Raw genomic sequence first — 17883 nt, 5'->3', positions numbered from 1 at the left:
TCTACAGCCCAAGAAGTTTTCGCACATAGAAACGAATGCAGCAAGATATGTGATGGTGTCACTATAAGAAATATGTCAACTTGTGACCTTTTGTCAGTGACCCTGGAAGAATTGGTCATAGATTTATGACCATTTCAGACCAATTGGTCAAAAGCTGTTCGGGGGGCTCCAAACCCTAAACCATTGCGACCATTTTGGTCAGAAAGGTCGTAATTTCCTTACACGAAATGGTCACAAAGCAAACAGTGCTAGTCCGCTGCCTTATTTCTAGTTGTTAACGACCAATATAGATGGTCATAGCCTTGTAAATTGTGGTGGGTTGCTGATGACTAGGCGCCATCTCATCAGTTTTGCCTATGTGTCATGTCCATGTGGCAGTTTTTGCCCTAGGTTGTGAAGCAACCTATATTTCTGTCATTCCAAAATTCCCAAAAAAATCTCATAAATTCTTTGGGTCATATCTTCATCAAATATGTCAAAAACATTCCTTGCCTAGTTCAAAAATAATTCAAAAATATTCATTTTCCTATTCTATTCAAAGCATCACTTTGTGAAGGAAGTACCACTTTGGCATGTCCAAATGGTATCCATTTTCTACAGTGATTTCCTATGCCCAAATAACCATCCTCCACCAAATGCCAGCTCAATTCATTCATTATTTTGAGCCCAGCTTCAACATTCATATTTATGTCCAGTGTGGTACTTTGTAAAGCAAGTACCACCTAGGCTCCTCCTTTTGAGCTGAAAATTTGTGAAGACGGTCTTCTTAGTAACTGATCATCCTCAGCCAAAACTCACGCCCATTAGCCATGTGCATTTCCCGTACCGCAAATCAAACACTTGGCTGCTTATTCATGTTTGAGCATTGATCGGTCTCCTCGTGAGAATCTTATGTTGTGATTTTCTTCGTAGCACCTACCTGGGGAGTGCCCAACCCACTAGACATGCCTAGGCCGCCCAGAACACATGGCAACGCTACGGTCACGTGGTGACCACGCGACGGGCATGCGAGCTTACGCGCTCTAGAGTTGGGGCCCTCGGCCACCGTCCAAACCTTGATGCCTCGCCATCAAACCAGGTATTTCTGATTAAATAGATACTTATTTACCTAGAAATGATTTTTGGAAAAAATAAAGAGCAAACTATGAGGCAGCTGCAGTTCAAATTTGACCCGTTTCCAACTGAATCGGCGACAATTTGTCTTTTTCACCAGAGGTGGATCAAAACTTTTTTCACCCAACCTTTTTGTCAATTGTGCATTATATATGGCCTAGTATTTTATAAAATTGATTTGGTCCATTTTTTCAACAATTATTTGGTAGTTCCTTCACAAAAAAAACCTCCTTTTGGGCACTCGGAAAATGAAAAATGAATTTTCCGTGCAAAGAAAATGAAAACTTCCTTAGGCAACATTGTTTGGAATTCCAAGATGTACCCTTGTGCACAATATGAGATCATTTGAACAAACTATGCCATGAATATGGCCATAAGATTGATCATTTGGCTTGAAAGCCATTGATCTCCACACGTGATAGCTCGTTTCTGAGAACACTTTTTAAAAATAATTGCTGTATTACAAGTTTGTTATTTTTCCTGGGAACTTGGCCACATATAATGACACAATGCGAAGGTTTCCTAATTTTTTGAATTTTTTTGAATTTTTTATGCCCATTTCAAAATGCGGTCAAAACGGCGGGAATGACCGTTCTTAGCTAGTGGTTGAATCTTGGAATTTTTTTGGTGTTTCTCTAATTAAATAGGTACTTATGTACCTAGAAATGATTTTTGGAAAAAATAAAGAGCAAACTATGAGGCACCTACAGTTCAAATTTGACCCGCTTCCACCTGAATCGGCGGGAATTTGTCTTTTTCATCAGAGGTGGATCAAAACTTTTGACACCCAACCATTTTGTCAATTTTACATTAAATATGGCCTAGTATTTTAGAAAAATGATTTGGTCCAGTTTTGCAACAATTATTTGGGAGGTCCTTCACAAAAAAACCTCCTTTCGGGCACTCGAAAAATGGAAAATGAATTTTTTCGTCCAAAGAAAATGAAAACTTCCTTAGGCAACATTGTTTGCCATTCCAATATGCACCCTTGTGCACAGTATGACATCATTTGAACAAACTATGCCATGAATGTGACCATAGCATTGATCATTTGGCTTGAAAGCCATGAATCTTCACGCATGATAGCTCATTTCTGATAACACTTTTTTAAAACAATTGCCGTATTACAAGTTTGTTATTTTTACTGGAACTTGGCCATATATAATGAAACAATGCGAAGGTTTCCCAATTTTTTGATTTTTTTTGAATTTTTATGCCCGTTTCAAAATGCGGTCAAAACGGCGGGAATGACCGTTCCTAGCTAGTGGTTGAATCTTATTTTTTTGGTGTTTCTCTGATTAAATAGATACTTATGTACCTAGAAATGATTTTTGGAAAAAATAAATAGCAAACTATGAGGCAGTTGTAGTTCAAATTTGACCCGCTTCCAGCTGAATTGACGGAAATTTGTCTTTTTCACAAGAGGTGGATCAAAACTTTTTCCACCCAACCATTTTGTCAATTGTGCATTAAATATGTCCTAGTATTTTAGAAAATTTATTTAGTCCAATTTTGCAACAATTATTTGGGAGGTGTCCTTCACAAAAAACCCTCCTTTTGGGCACTCGAAAAATGGAAAATGGGTTTTTCGTCCAAGAAAAACGAAAACTTCCTTAGGCAACATTGTTTGTCATTCCAAGATGCACAATATGAGATCATTTGAACAAACTATGCCATGAATGTGGCCATAAGATTGATAATTTGGCTTGAAAGCCATTGATCTCCACACGTGATAGCTTGTTTCTGAGAACACTTTTTTAAAATAATTGCCTTATTACAAGTTTATTATTTTTCCTGGGAACTTGGCCACAATCAATGAAACAATGCGAAGGTTTCCCAATTTTTTGATTTTTTTTGAATTTTTATGCCCGTTTCAAAATGCGGTCAAAACGGCGGGAATGATCGTTTCTAGCTAGTGGTTGAATCTTGGAGTTTTTTTGGTGTTTCTCTGATTAAATAGATACTTATGTACCTAGAAATGATTTTTGGAAAAAATAAAGAGCAAACTACGAGGTAGTTACAGTTCAAATTTGACCCGTTTCCAACTGAATCTGCGGAAATTTGCCTTTTTCACGAGAGGTGGATCAAATTTTTTTACACCCAACCATTTGGTCAATTGTGCATTAAATATGTCCTAGTATTTTAGAAAATTGATTTGATACAACTTTGTAACAAATATATGGTAGGTCCTTCACAAAAAAACTACGAGCAAACTATTATTTTTTGTTTAAATGGCTAAAAAATGCTAGAAATATCGGAAATGCATACAAGTTGGTTATCATCCAGAAAATGTTGTATAACTTGAGTGATATTTTTTAGTGGTGCCATTTTTGGAAAAAATTATTGGCAGTTGCTTGACAAATTCCCTCTATTTTTACCACTTAGAAACTATTTTAAATGATACATTTCTTGGACCAATCAGAAGGCAGAACCTTCCTTCCCACGGATCACCCCCTAAGCCGATCTGAGCCGTCCACACCATACAGATCCAACGTCTCCTAAACGCACGCTGGCCAACCAAACCCTAGCATCTTGCAGCACACTCCCCTCCCTCTCCCTCTCCCCGACCCATGCGGCGCCGCCTCCCTCTCCCCGACCCAGATCTCCCTCCCCGACCCAGACCTCCCTCTCCGCCGTCCCAACTCCTACCCCGCCGCCAGCCTCCCCCCAAGCGCCGCTGCTCTTGACCTGCAACGACCAACGACGACGCCCCCCCATTGCTGCCCCCTCCTTCCCCATCCCGCCGCGGCGAGGAGATCCATTCTCGCCACCACCATTGCCCCCGCCCCCTTCTCCCCGATTCAGACCACATCCTCCCACCATAGCTCGCCGCCGGGCCTCCTCCTCCCCTCCTCGCAGATCCAAAGCACAAATCCAAACAGCACACCATTCGCCCGTTGGCTTCCCCCTTCCTTCCCCTCGCGCACGCGACCTCATCATCGTCGTCGGCTCAGAGATCTCACCTTCCCGCCGGTAGCAGCCATGGACGCGGTCGACTCCGTGGTGGACCCCCTCCGCGAGTTCGCCAAGGACAGCGTCCGCCTCGTCAAGCGCTGCCACAAGCCTGACCGCAAGGGTAAGGACCAAAGACTCGCGCCTGCTCGTCCGGATCCTGTTCGTTTTCCTCTTTCGCCAGATCTGACGCTGATTCGGTGCGCAGAGTTCACCAAGGTGGCGGCGCGGACGGCGATCGGGTTCGTCGTCATGGGGTTCGTCGGCTTCTTCGTCAAGCTCATCTTCATCCCCATCAACAACATCATCGTCGGCTCCGGCTAGGTGCGAATGTGTCTCCTCCGATCCCATCTCCCTCTTGTTTGCACGGTTTAGTTAGACTTGGGTCCTGTTGTCTCACGCTGTGATCTGTTGGATCTGCGGTGTGCGTGCACAGTCCTGCGATCTGACCAATATTTAGTAATCTAGATTTTAGTAGATCCTTTTTTCCTCCAAATAGACCTGCCAATTTCTACCTTGTTAGGAGAATTCGGATGAGTCAAGGGTAATCAGCTATGGGGAACTGGGGTCATGCTTAAGTCATTGCCGCTAATTGCCTCCACATGATGAATTGAGGGCATAGGCTGGTTCCTCACCACACAATTTGGGAAAAGAGGAGCTTTTGCAATGTTTCGCTGTTTCTGCACATACCACTAGTTCGCCCAAGTTGGTGTCGATTCAGTGCATCTAAATTGGCACCTACTGAGTAGACAGGTTACATACCAATGTTTGTCCATGGTTCGTGCTATGTGCCGATGTATTCTTCATTCTTTAATGCACCTGTGTTCACGCATGGCCAACTTTATGTATTCACAATATAAAGTTGATATATACACGCATGGCAAGCTTTTGTAAAATAAGAAAGTAGGTAGGAGTCAAAATATTGTAGGACACGTGTTATGCAGTGTTGATCTATACTTTAATGCACCTGTGTTCACGCATGGCTAGCTTTATGTAGCAGTGTCGCGTGTGACCTCAAAAAAGGCTTTGAAAATCCTGATTGAAAATGAAGATGGTACTACTGATTCTCAGACCAGGAACATTGTGTTTCCTGAGCTCTTCCAATCCATTTCTTAGAATCCATGTCGGTGGTGTCTTCTACAATATGTGCATTATTCTATTTACCATGTTCGCTATGGCCGACCAGTCTGTTCTAGCTGTTTCATGTGGTCGTCCGATATGTGTGGTGCCAACTGCCATTTCTTTGCTAGCTGATGTCAATAGTCTTTTGGTTCATACAGCTTAGTGCCTCATATATGAATGCTCTTTCTGGGGTTTTCAATTTCTCTCCCCCCTATCTTTTGCTGACTACACTGATTATATGCCTGTTCTACACCGATGCTCTTTTTTTATGCTGGTCCTATGTCATGGGTGTCAATATCTACTACCTATTTACTGCTTGTTGTGCAAAATCTTTTGGTTATTGTAAATCATTCCCTGTTGTATAAAGTTTGGTTTTAGTCTGTTGCATTTTGTTGGTTCCTATCTTGTCAATGTATACAACAATATGCTTTCTTGGTGGCCATTTGTGCTTCACATTTTTTGGGTATGCTACTTCTCTAATGAGTGGGTGCATCTCTTCTTTGTTTTATCATTCTATATTGTTTTCCTAACCTTTTTGGTATTCTGCTTTCTCCTTGCAGATGGCAAGCACCATTTTGTTGGTTCCTGTCTTGCCAATGTCTACAGCAATGTGTGCGTCCTCTGTCTCATCTGTGGCATTACCGTAGGGCAACTCATAATGGGCCTATCAAGCATACTGACCTTGTGATGATAGATAAAGAGGTTGATTTCAGTGCCATTCTGATAAATATATTTTTAGCCCTATGAATTGAAAAATGAGTGCTTCTTGGTTGTTTCTGTTGTTGGTCCAGAAGATTCTTGGTGCTTTTAGTGCAGTACTATACTATGCTCCTTGGCACTTCTTGCTGTGTTAACTAAATGGTTTAGTCCTGCGCTTCATAGTAGCAGTTTTAACTAAATGTAATGAACTAATTAAGTGCCTTCTTTTATTGTTGGCTAATCCTTTGGTTTTATCGCATGCTACATTCTACTCTCTCCGTTCGTAAATATAAGTCTTTCTAGACATTTCAAATGGGCTACAACATACAGATGTATATGATGATATGCTACCACTCTAATAAGTCCAGGCACTATAAACCCTATGAACTTAATAATGATACTCTGCATGCTATGAGTAAAGTGCTCTATTTTTGAATTTGTGTTATCTTTCTAAAGAACTTGTCCTTTTTTTGAATGTTCTGTTCATAATATATTGGCTCCAGTGTTTTGATTCTTCTCTTCTGATTCATGTAACAGGGCGACGACCGAAAGCATGATGATAGTTCTATTGCTGTCCTAGTGTAGCGAAGGTAGCCTAGTCGACTATGGTCGCGTAGTTAGTCATGCATACAGTTTCATCTGACTGGAGCAGGAGCCCAGTTTGTGCTGATTGTCAATTCTCATTGTGATTGTCCCTATATCTGTGTGACTGATTGTATTTGTATCTGTGTTGTAACTGTGTCATGACAGAAGGAGCCCAGTATATTTGTATGACTGTGATTGATTCTCGCTGTTGTTATTTGAAATATTACTTGTGTTTTCTGTTTGTTCTTATTTAAACATGGTTATTTATTTCTGTCAAATTGTCAAATTGTAATCTGAATAATATGATGCTACCAAAAGGGTCCCACTTTAATAGAACCTGACAACTGGGACCCATCTGACTAGTGGACCCTTCTTTTGGGAAAAAAAGAAAAACTAAATTCGTTTAGACAAAAAGGCCACAACCCAACAATAAAAAGGCTGCAATATTGGGCTTGGCCCATGTACCCAACCAAAAATTGACAGACAAAAAAAACACAAATAGGCTGAATTGTTGGGCTAGGCCCATATAGAAAACCGAATTGGACCGGGCTGAATCTTGTGCCACATCAGCTTGCCACGCTGGATGCCTACGTGGCTTGGGGAGGTTGCTAGTGACCAAAACGCCACAGTAGGAATATTTTGGTCATAAACATCTTTGACCATTCCAGAAAAAGGTCGCTATAGTCAGTTTACGACGGCCAGCTTTTGACCTTCTGTTTTTGGTCACAAAAAGGTCATAAATGGAAATTTGTGACCTTTCAGTGACCAATAGTGGTGGTCATAAGTTGACATATTTCTTGTAGTGTGTTGGGAGAGAAATGGTGAAGCTGAGCACCGAAGAAGTTCAGAAAACCCCAGGAGAAAGGATGCGGGGAAAGAGAGAAACCACGGTCGACATGAGTGGCAAGGAGGACGCACTCACCCGCCCGCGACTGAGGCTCTATCTCGCCCCCCTGCAACCTCGAAGTCCCGTCGGCGATCAAGCCCATGGCGGCCAGATCTTCCAGATCCTCTAGCCGGAGCGTGGATCGGATCCAGTCTCCCTGGATCCAACCAGGCGGCAACCCGAACCTCAGCGACGATCCACGATTCATTTTCTTGCCCTTCTCCGTCGCTGTCGCTTTCTTCCCGCGCTCCAGTGCCGCCGTCTTATCCTTCACCATTGTGGTGGGCTGCGCACGGGCGGAGCGGCGGTGTCGAGGGCGAAAGAGGACGCGGTGGAGAAGCAGAGGAAGAAGAAGGGGAATGGGAGCGCACTGTGCAAATGCATCGACCTCGACGCCTTTTATGGGCCTACTTCCGAGTGGCTGACACATGGGCCCGAGCGATCCTGTCAAATCCCGCAATAGTCGCGCACCGGATACGTGGCGAAAAAGGTGGCGCAAAAATTGAGGCGCTCATGTCTATCCGTCCCGTTTACTGCGGCGCGCTCCGCCTCGCGCGCTTCCCCAAATTTTCGAATCCCGTGAGATCCGGGAACCGCAGCAACCAATCGCGTCGAAGATTTCACACCATATCAACACTCGAAGATTGCCAACACAAATTCACTAGACGACCTCTGAATCGATCAAGGCGACTGAAATGAAGTCAAAGTTTTAGCATGAACCTTGAGCTCAACAAGAATGCCTATGAAGCATAAGAGTTGAGTCAAGGTCAACTTCAACTCTCTTTTCACTCGGACCTCAATCCATTCGGGGGCTAATGACGATGCCATAGACCTAGGGTAGGGTCATGGACCTGACCTATACGCCCTACCCAAGGTCACTACCCTGGAAGCAAGGACATTCAAAGTATAGCAAGGAGTACCGAGTGAAGCCATCGGATGCAATCCACTCGATCAGTCATCTCACTCGGGTACCCCCAATTTCACTCGACCTGGATGAAGTCATTCGACCATACAGGAAATCACTCAGAGTACAGAAGATCTAGAGTCACTCAGGATGACAACGGTCAGGCGTTCACTCCATAGTCTTAAAAATCATTAATAACACTTTATAGCTGGCGTTACCAGTAACGCCCTACCTTAATGTACATTGAACCCCTGTAACGGAGGACGACTGGGGTCCTGGCGCACTCTATATAAGCCACCCCCTCCTCTGGGACAAGGGTTCACATCCCTTGTAACACACACCTATATTCCAATCGACCGCCTCAGGGCACCGAGACGTAGGGCTTTTACCTCTTCCGAGAGGGGCCTGAACTCGTAAACTCGTGTGTACAACCTCGCTGTAGCTAGGGCCTCGCCTCCTTATACATACCCCTACTTTTACTGTCAGACTTAGTACCACGACAAACACTGTTGAGTTTCTTTCAAGAGGAACTCAGCGAGTGTGCAACATTGCCGAGTTTCTTCTTGATGTCTGAGTTCCTTTTGTGTGGCACTAGACAAAGTGTGATGTTTGCCGAGTTCCGAGTTTCTTCTTGATGTCAAGTTCCTTTTGTGTGGCACTGGCAAACTGTGCTGTTTGCCGAGTTCAATTATCAGCAAACTCAGCAGACACCTTACACTGCCGATCTCGCAATCAGTTGAACTCCGTGAAAACTTAGATGAGCATGCATGTCACCAAGAATTATTGGAAACGAACTATACCATAAATGTCTGGCACGTATATTACATAGTGTAGCTAGGCTGGAACCTAGAAAGAGATGTGCTGGCGACTAGAGATAAGATCAAACAACTCATCTAGCGGTTAAAGCAGCTATAATTCCCGACTTGCACGTCACAATGTACTGGCGACAAAACGTTCTACAAGACTGTAGAAAATTAAACCAGACATTGCTAGTAATCGCACACCTTCAAACTATTCCACGAACGCATTGGAAAATTAAACGTTCCAAGGATTCAGTAGTGCTGCAATGCAGTTTCCTACACCTAAATTTGATCCCAGTCAATAGAGCCGTGGTTTTCAAAACTGTAACCAGGTTGCCGTTGCCGTAGACGGTTGCGACCCAGTTTGCTCATCGTGGCAAGGCCTGAAAGCAATGCATCACAATTTCTTAGCACGCATGGGGTCTGAATACTGAAAAGACATTATGTAGCAGTTCAAATTACTAGTGAAATTTTCCTCGAAAAAATTGCTAGTGAAAAGGAAAGGTGTGAAAGCTTGTCAGGAAGTGAAACTAAGCTGTTACCTTGGATGACTTTGTAGAGTGACGACGACCACCTATCAAGCAGAACCTCATACTCGGTGAGCGATTCCTCGATTTCGGTATTGTGCTTCCCTTCAAGGACGCTGTGCAGGGTGATTACTGCATCCTTTGTTTTCCTGAGGATGTTATTTCCCTCGGCAGCCTCCAACGAGAGGAGGTCACTGTGGGATGACGCGAGGCTAGCAGCAAGCGCAAACTGGGCAGCAACAGCCCATCGGTTAGACGCAGCCCATTTCCTCTGAGTATCTTGCAACTCATTTTCTTCCTTCCGCAGCCGTTCTTCACCATTTCCAAGCACAAGAGACTGTTGGATTTTTCACAGAATATTTGAATCAAAAATACATATCAATGTTCGCACTGAAAGTAGGCCAACTATGTATACTACTTGAGCCAAGGAATAGACAATGGATTGCGTGCAGTAGTCCAAGTTAATGACGATAGTCATCATTAGCTCTGTTCTATGCACAAGTGCATAGACAAGATTATAGAAAATAAATATGGTATCATCTGCAGATTACCTTAAGATACTCTGCATTGCTAGGTCCTGTACTCTGAACCATCTTGGAGAAAGCACTTTCCTCGTTGCTCACAAGATTCTCAGGGGTGTCAAATTCCGAAATCTGAAACAAAAAGTATTACCTTAAACTAAGTTTGAGTTGTGTGAGGCAAAGTGGCAAACAGAATAAATCATGCAAGTATGACTGAATATGAAAAAAGAGCAGTATATATATAAACTTCTTCAGGTGAAGTGAACAGATCTACTTGCAGCAATCTATCTCACAGCTTGTAAAATATTAAGTACATAATACACCCTTGAACTCTTGTTAGAACCCTAAAATAATAGTATCTCTACTAGGTGAGAGCAAAGGGAATTAAAAAAAAATAGGATGTACTCCCTCCATATCAAAATATAAGACGTTTTTTGACACTGTCATAGTGTCAAAAAAGGTCTTATATTATGATACAGAGGGAGTAGCATTTAAGATATGCAAGATTTCTCAGTGTGTTCTAACTGTGGTAGTTTGAGTAAAACAGAGCATTTTGCCGTAGTGACTCTGAAATGTCATGAAAGGAGAAGCATACCTCTAACAAGAGGCTCAATACGGTTGGGCCAACGAATTGAGAAGCATCATTGCCAATCTACAAATTGGGAGGGGACATGATTATCAGATTAATACAAAATAATTGTGATTGACTCAAACTAATACAAAAACTGAACTGAAGGACAGATCTTCTAAGATAACAGCCTAGATATTTATGTACACACCTTAAAAAATCCTCCTAGCCAGAACCTTGAAAGTAAGAAAAATAATAAATGTTAGCACAAACCAAATAGCAAGTAGCTGCACCCCGGAATTTTTGAGAAATATAGGTATCATATGTACAAATTTACCTTCCACCAAGGCTACTATGGAGAGCTCGTAGCAGCCAAGGTTTTGGTTTTTGAAGTTCATCATTCCAGCATTTCTGAAATCTGAGACAAGATCCGAATGTTAGATTTGCATGTACAAAAGTACTCATTTCAGTCAAAACAGTTGTGGAGCATACCGGCTATACAATGTTTCAGTCTCATCCCAATTATCTAGTTTCCAAATATCATTATCAATGATGGGCCTACTGTATCCTTGTTGCATTAGAGGAGTCATCCATGAAAAGAATATCCCTATAAAAAAGCATCAAGGCAAGAAAATTTACATTAATAAACTTCTAGAGAGGTCATGAGGGTAGAAAATGTGAGTATCTGACAGTGTGCAATGATTTATATCTACTCACAGGAAAATATATTGGCATGCCTTTCGGGACAAATCTGCTCCCCTCCTGCCAGAGGTTCATAATCAGTATTATCAACAAGCACCTCACTCCTGATTGGAGTATAACCCAGGTAGGGATCCAAGCTAGGCAGATACACCAGCATAAGAATTCCAAATATGCACTGCAGAAAATGCGTTCAGTATATATCAGAGATCGCGGTAGGGCATATTTTGGCTAAGTATGAGTTTTACCGTGATATTTTTGTAAACTATTACACAAGTTTTTTTTTTATTTTTACTATTATTTTCTTGTAAATAACAAATCAAGCAGTATCAAACATAATACATATATTAATGGATCATCTATTGGTCAAAGCTTGAAATTGGGTAGTGAAAATACGCCTTCCATGAAGGAACTGAGAGAGTAGACAACAAAAGAGGCAAACCTGGCATATTATCTCGCTGCAGTATAGGTAGAATATTGAACTGCATAAGCAAAGTAAAGAAGTTAGCCTACATATATAGAGATCTAAACAGGGTAACTCCTTGGGTTACCATCCAATAAGCTTCATTAAGTACTTACTATACCTTGAACTGTAGTAATGCCTCACTGGAAGCACAAGATTGAACATAGCAGCTTCACCAACCAATACATATATGACCACAAACCGGATGTACCATCTTAACTCGGTGATGTAAATTTTTGTCTCCAGCAATAGCATTATAAGCATACAGCACCAGGCAGCAGACTCGATGACCAGTGAAGTAATCTGTACACAGGGAGAGCTTCAAGTAACTAAAAAGGGTAACGGGAACAAGTATTTGGTACAAGTAAAGGTCTGAAAGCAGAGCATATAATATAATGCCACTGACAAACTATTGTCAATGCTTAACTTTAGATAAATGGTTATGCATTCGGCTTTTATCTGCATATTGCAGATGGCACGTAACTAAACCCCATATCATTTTGCAGCAGAAAAAAAATGAATCACATTCCGAGTGACTTGTGAGATGAATACCAAACACAATATATATTCCCTCCAATGCAATCTATTGCTACACAGTTCTCAACAAATATAATTGCCATTTCAGCATACAAATTAAGCAAAGATTTGACAGCGATGATATGAAGCATTCTCACCTCAAATGGAGCAAGGCCAGACTGCCCATCCAAGTTCATGATGGAGGTACCCGTGGCGATCCTGTACAGCGGCTCTGCTATGCAGTGCACAACAAGCAGCCCAAGCAGATAGTTGTAGTACGGCGAGCGTAACTTGTACCTCTGCACCTTGTAGTCTTTCGTCGTCCTCCATGTCCGATAGAAGCAAACGCCAAAAAGTGTGAGGTACGAGATGCACACCACCAGGGTGTCAATGCCGCAGGGTGTGTATGCACCAAACGCGCTTTCGACGGCATGAGACCATGCCCCATCCTTCACTGGCTGACAGTACCACTCCAGTGGTTTGAACCCCATCTCAACGCTTCTCTTAGCAACCCCCCCAGTCCTCGCTCAGTTCTTATCTTCCCCTGAATTCATGAAACGAAAGCAGAGAATTCAGCCAATGACCTGCAATATATCCTACAAACGTGCCCGATTAAAATGCACAGAACCACTACAATAGCGGCGCGATTAGCAGAAAACCACCACTTTAGAAAACGTCGCACTTTCCACTGCACCGTAAACGCTGAGTTGGAAGAAAAAAACTACCACATGGGCATGTTGACCAGGTCTTCTTCTTCCTCCTCCCATCACTCTCTCTCTCTCTCTCTCACTCTCACTCTCTCACACACACACACACACATTACATCAAACACATCGTGTGCGTCCGCGAGCAGAGGCAGCAGATTAGTTCCTCATGCTGTCGCGACAGGAGCAGTAGCAGAGGGAGGGAGATCAAGGAAGCGAGCTGGTCCCGGATCCACCACGGCCATGGCTAGATCAAGGATTCGCTCGGGGCCTCTCCAACCTGGGCCTTCACAGAGGTCGCCATGGAGCTGCTCGGGACGCCGCTGCTCCGACGCCATGGAGCTCCTCCTCCTCCTCCTCAAGAACGCCATGGAGCTGCCCTTGTGGGCGCCGAGGTGGAAGGTAGTCCTGGCGGCGCGCGCACGGACGGGCCCCTCGGGATGGGGGGCTTCCGAGTTCCGGCTGCTCCGGTGACCTGGCGCGGGGAGGGCACCATGGTTCGCGGCAGTGCGACGAAGGTCATGGAGCATGTGAGTAAAATGAACAGGACGCCATGGAGGTGGGGGAGCGCGCCGCTGCACTACGCCGCCACTCTGCTCGCGGATGCACACGAAGTGTTTGATGTAATGTGAGGAAGAGAGTGAGGGGAGAAGGAAGAAGAAGACCTAGTCAACATGTTCCTCAAAAAAAAAAATGTTCATGTGGCTGTTTTTTTTTTCTTCCAACTTAGAATGGCGGGCGGCCCGAGTGGTTAGTGATATCAGCAAAGTGTTTAGCATTAGCCGTCAGTGTATTTTGTCGCTGTCAATTTTCTGATGCTGTGCAAAGTGCTAATTGCACGGCTATTACGGTGATTATGTGTATTTCACTCAACGTGCTCAGACGGTACAACACTCCGAGGAATTCCTGCGAGCCTTTGCAACTTTAAGCACTAACTTAAGGCTTAGAAACGGAACTTTTCTCTGCGCCGAGTTATCTTCGTAACACTGGGTACGCCACTGCCCACCGTCAAAGCCCCACCCTCTCTCGTGCTCCCTCACCGCCGCTTCTGTTGGCACTGTGCCGCGGTAGAGGGGCCGCTGCCAGACAGTGCTGGGGGTGGCTCCTCCCCAAGGTGGCGTTAGCGGCCCTCGATCTCCGCTATGGGCTGCTATGGTCTTGGATCCGGGGTGAAAACCCAAGTTTTGCCAGTGTAGGCGACGACGGTGGGTATGTCGCTGCACCTTCTTGGAGGCATCACCTTTTGGAGACCAAGACCATGGTGGTGCCCACGGGAGCTGCGATTTGTCCTTTCACGGCTCCATCGGTGAGGATGGTGCTAAGCAGAGGCAGCAACCTAGGTTTGCGATGTTGCGATGGCCCCATGAAGTAGGGTTATGGCTTGGCTTGGCTTGGGTGGCAATTTGGTGTCGCACAGGGTGTCATGTCCTTCCGGCGCGGCATGACTTGAATGCGGCGGCGTTGTCCCCGGATATTAGCGTGGGGGTTGTGGTTTGCGAGCGGATGTCCTGTGTAGCGTGGGCTGCAGGATGTCAAGGTCGTGTGGTGATGTGGATCTAGTCGTGTTGGGGATGTGGAGGCGGCGCCCCACAGGGCGGTGTTGGCAGAGCATGAAGGGCACATTGTAACATTGGACGTTGGGGTGGCGGCCCTTGGTACATGCGTTTCTCTAGGTGCCGGTTGCTATGGACGGCACTAGCTAGGCTTTGCGCTGTGTAAAATTTGAATATGTTGTTATTTTACCCGTTAACCATGAAGAAACACTTATGCCCGTCCTTTGCGCTTTTTCAGGAAACCCTGCTATTTCTTGAAATCAACCACAATTCAACTTTTAGTGAGTCGAGGAAAAAAGTTTGGGGTTTCAATTAAAAAAAACTACTATTTTCTGAAATAAATGGCAGTCCAGTTTTAAGTGAGTACAAAAATGTTGCGCTGTTTGCCGAAAGCTCCCAAATATTTGGGATAATAAATCAGTAGTCCAAATCAAATGCTTTAAAAGAATATTCATATCTTTTAAACCCCAACTTCAATTTTAACATGTTATATATGCATTTATACTAGAAAAATGTGTAAAATCTGAATATGATAGTATTTTACCCGTTAACCATGGAGAAACACTTCTGCTGGTCCATCGCGCTTTTTTAGAAACCCCCTGCTATTACTTGAAATCAACCCACGATTTAAGTTTTAGTGAGTCCAGAAAAAATGTTTCGGGTTTTGCATAAAATCCCTACTGTTTCTTTAAATAAACCCTCGGTCTAGTTTTAAGTGAGTACAAAAATATGTTTTGCTGTTTGCCGAGAACTCCCTGATATTTGAGATAATCAACCCGTAGTCCATATCAAATGCTTTTAAAAAATATTCATATATTTTAAACTCTAACTCCAATTTTATATATGAAATTAGATTAAAAAAATATGTAAAATATGAATACAATGTTATTTTACCCGTTAACCATTTTTAAAATGCCCTTTAGATGCAAACTTAATCAGTGGCATATGATCCATCTTTCTTTCGTACGTGTGTTGGAAAGAAATCATCAATAACCATGCATGCAGGCCTCCACAAAACCTCTCGCGCGCGTGTGTGTGTGTGGGGGGGGGGGGGAGCAAATTTACCATCTTATGTCAAGAGAGAGAACATGTTTTTATTGTGTGGGCACCGAGGCCACCGTCAGCGAGGGGCGGAAGGAGAATGAGCCAAAACATAGATGGAATGTCATGTTGAACTAAATGACGTGAACCTCTCGAGGTGTTGAGTCATGGTTATTGGATCAGGGTGTGTGATATTTTTTTTATTGCAACGCACGAGCTCTTTTCCTAGTCAGTACTCCCTCCGTTACAAAATAAATGACTCAACTTTAATACAACTTTGTATTAAAATTAGTACAAAGTTAAGATACTTGTTTTGTTACGGAGAGAGTACTTAATAACAAACATAGGATTACCCTATCGTATGGAGATGAAACATAAAGTACGGTCCCAAACCAATTCCAAACTTTGTGTTTTTCTGTAGCTTGGCTCGCCCAGTTTTTTTGTTTGTAGCACCGCCACTACCCGAGGGCCGACACAACAAAATCAGAAGAGCCCAAGTCCCCGAAAAAACCTTAGAAAAAATCAAACGAGAAAAGCATATCACGGCGGCAGCGGGAGGGCATCGGGGGAGCTCACCTCGCCCGCAGGTCAGACGGAGAAGCGGCGGTGTCTCACTCGGAGCGGCGGCGGCGTCTCGTGCGGTCAGGTCGCGGGCGGGGCCTCTGTCTCTTCTGGTTGGGAGGGTGGGAGGGATGGTGAGACGGAGGGATTATTTATGGGTTTGGATTGGATGAGTGAATGCTGCTGTAGTCTCGCAAATACTGGTAAGAATTGCATCCCATTTTGACGAACGTGGCTGCAAACGTCGCAAGGTAACTAGTATTTGCGACGGTGTTCTTCTTTCATGTAATATTGTAGCCTCAACCAGAAAGTTCAGCGAAAGTTCTGCTGTGGAAAATACGCCTCCAACATCTGGCGACGGCGTGTGGCGTTGGCTACATTTCGAGCATCACCGGTACAACCACGGTGGCTGCTGCACAAAGTCTGAGCCTCTCGGATTATATTATAACCGTGCTGACGATAAATTACAAAGCACAGTCAGAGAGGGAAATAAAATAACGATTTGACAAGTCAAGTGACAACGATCTACGTACAATCTAAGAAAAGAAGAAGAAAAATTGCAACGATCGTCAGCATGGATGTCATGATCGGTCGCAAGAGGGCTAATTCCTCGGGCAAGCTCGAAGTCACTTTCTATGCCAAAAACCCAAAATTCAGGGTGTATTGTATCTTTTTAGGACAAGCTTTTCAACAATTATTACACATCGTGAGTGTATGTGGGCATTTGGAATTGTATTGCGTTAAAAAACAATTGTTGCACATTAGCATATACTTTTTCTGATATAAAATTAATACAATTAAATTTGTGTCCAGAAGTATCTACTTGTGGTCATGATTTTTTTTTTGAGTAACCGGTAAGAGCTCCATTCAATTAGAAGAAAAGAGTGAACCTAGCCTAGCTCAGATGGTCCAGGTCCTAAACTTAGCATTGGTGCTCGCATTTTCTTGAAATTTATTCGTTCAGTAGGAGGAGACGTTCTCATCGACTATGGAGGTGCATGTGGTAACTTTCTCAATCTCAAGACGATGTGCTGGCTCAGTCTCTCAGAGAGGCTCATATGGGTTGGGTGTGCATGCGTGTGTTCATAAGTGTGATTGTATGTGCGTATACATGAGCGTCTACTCTTGTACTATGTTCAAAAAAAAATTTACACGAGGCTTTTTTTAGAGGTAAGCCAAGAGGACCCCAAATACAACAACATATGGACTACTCGCGAACGCGAAAAAAACTTGATATGTGCATACAAATATCCTCTAATGCAAGGTTGTGCCACCTCGCGGTATGTTATCCTCTTGCTAGTGAAGACGAGGCGGTTTCTTTTCTTATGTATGTTCCAAAGTGAATATATCATGACGCCACTACGCTCCTGTCTGAGGTAGCAGCAAGATAACCCTCCCACAACAGGTTAACGGATATGCCAAGATCGGACGGGCTCGGGTAAGGCATCCCATCAGCGGCATTGATGGTCCTTCAAATTTTCTTGTGACAAAGGGTTGTTTCGAGAGATATGTGCAACTGTCTCATTGGACGCAACGCATAGGCGGTAGATAGGGTAATGAAGCCGTCCACGAATTGCCAAATTCTCAGTTATGATGTTTCTATCATGCAAGACAAGCAAAGAGCTTGCACTTAGGGTGATCTTGGATTTCCTAACCTTAGTAGGGCCGA

General features: G+C 43.6%; 2 protein-coding genes across 3 annotated transcripts; one reads left to right on the top strand and one right to left on the bottom strand.

The window, feature by feature from the left end:
* The first annotated feature begins 4094 nt into the window (after window positions 1-4094).
* On the top strand, window positions 4095-5895 carry LOC123099271 (protein transport protein Sec61 subunit gamma). The gene is made up of 3 exons (XM_044521455.1): window positions 4095-4189; window positions 4274-4389; window positions 5748-5895. The coding sequence occupies exons 1-2, from the start codon at window positions 4096-4098 to the stop codon at window positions 4387-4389; spliced, it is 210 nt and encodes a 69-aa protein (XP_044377390.1). The 5' UTR covers window position 4095; the 3' UTR covers window positions 5748-5895.
* Window positions 5896-9041: 3146 nt separating this feature from the next.
* LOC123146494 (ABC transporter C family member 2) lies at window positions 9042-13761 on the bottom strand. Of its 2 annotated transcripts, none has more exons than XM_044566087.1 (12): window positions 13081-13761; window positions 12514-12899; window positions 11961-12142; window positions 11819-11858; window positions 11395-11554; window positions 11170-11284; window positions 11015-11095; window positions 10889-10913; window positions 10705-10761; window positions 10140-10241; window positions 9604-9925; window positions 9042-9444 (listed from the first exon to the last, which is right to left on the bottom strand). In XM_044566087.1, the coding sequence occupies exons 2-12, from the start codon at window positions 12844-12846 to the stop codon at window positions 9344-9346; spliced, it is 1518 nt and encodes a 505-aa protein (XP_044422022.1). In that variant the 5' UTR covers window positions 12847-12899; window positions 13081-13761; the 3' UTR covers window positions 9042-9343. The 2 variants fall into 2 exon arrangements, with proteins under 2 accessions (XP_044422022.1, XP_044422023.1); XM_044566088.1 differs by having other exon boundaries at window positions 13340-13761.
* Window positions 13762-17883: the final 4122 nt, after the last annotated feature.

Source organism: Triticum aestivum, chromosome 1B (assembly GCF_018294505.1).
Source record: "Triticum aestivum cultivar Chinese Spring chromosome 1B, IWGSC CS RefSeq v2.1, whole genome shotgun sequence".
In the NCBI taxonomy this organism is placed as follows: domain Eukaryota; kingdom Viridiplantae; phylum Streptophyta; class Magnoliopsida; order Poales; family Poaceae; genus Triticum; species Triticum aestivum.
Note: the sequence above shows the minus strand (reverse complement) of the source record. Positions and strands in the feature narration are given on the sequence as shown.

Bases quoted from the DNA above. Each gene is read 5' to 3' on its own strand.
- LOC123146494 (XM_044566087.1), bottom strand. From the start codon at position 12,846: ATGGGGTTCAAACCACTGGAGTGGTACTGTCAGCCAGTGAAGGATGGG. The intron at 11,859-11,960 runs GTATAGTAAGTA...TTGCTTATGCAG, and splicing joins AGGCATTACTACAGTTCAAG to TTCAATATTCTACCTATACT. The intron at 9,445-9,603 runs GTAACAGCTTAG...CATTGCTTTCAG, and splicing joins ACTCTACAAAGTCATCCAAG to GCCTTGCCACGATGAGCAAA.
- LOC123099271 (XM_044521455.1), top strand. From the start codon at position 4,096: ATGGACGCGGTCGACTCCGTGGTGGACCCCCTCCGCGAGTTCGCCAAG. The intron at 4,190-4,273 runs GTAAGGACCAAA...TTCGGTGCGCAG, and splicing joins CCACAAGCCTGACCGCAAGG to AGTTCACCAAGGTGGCGGCG.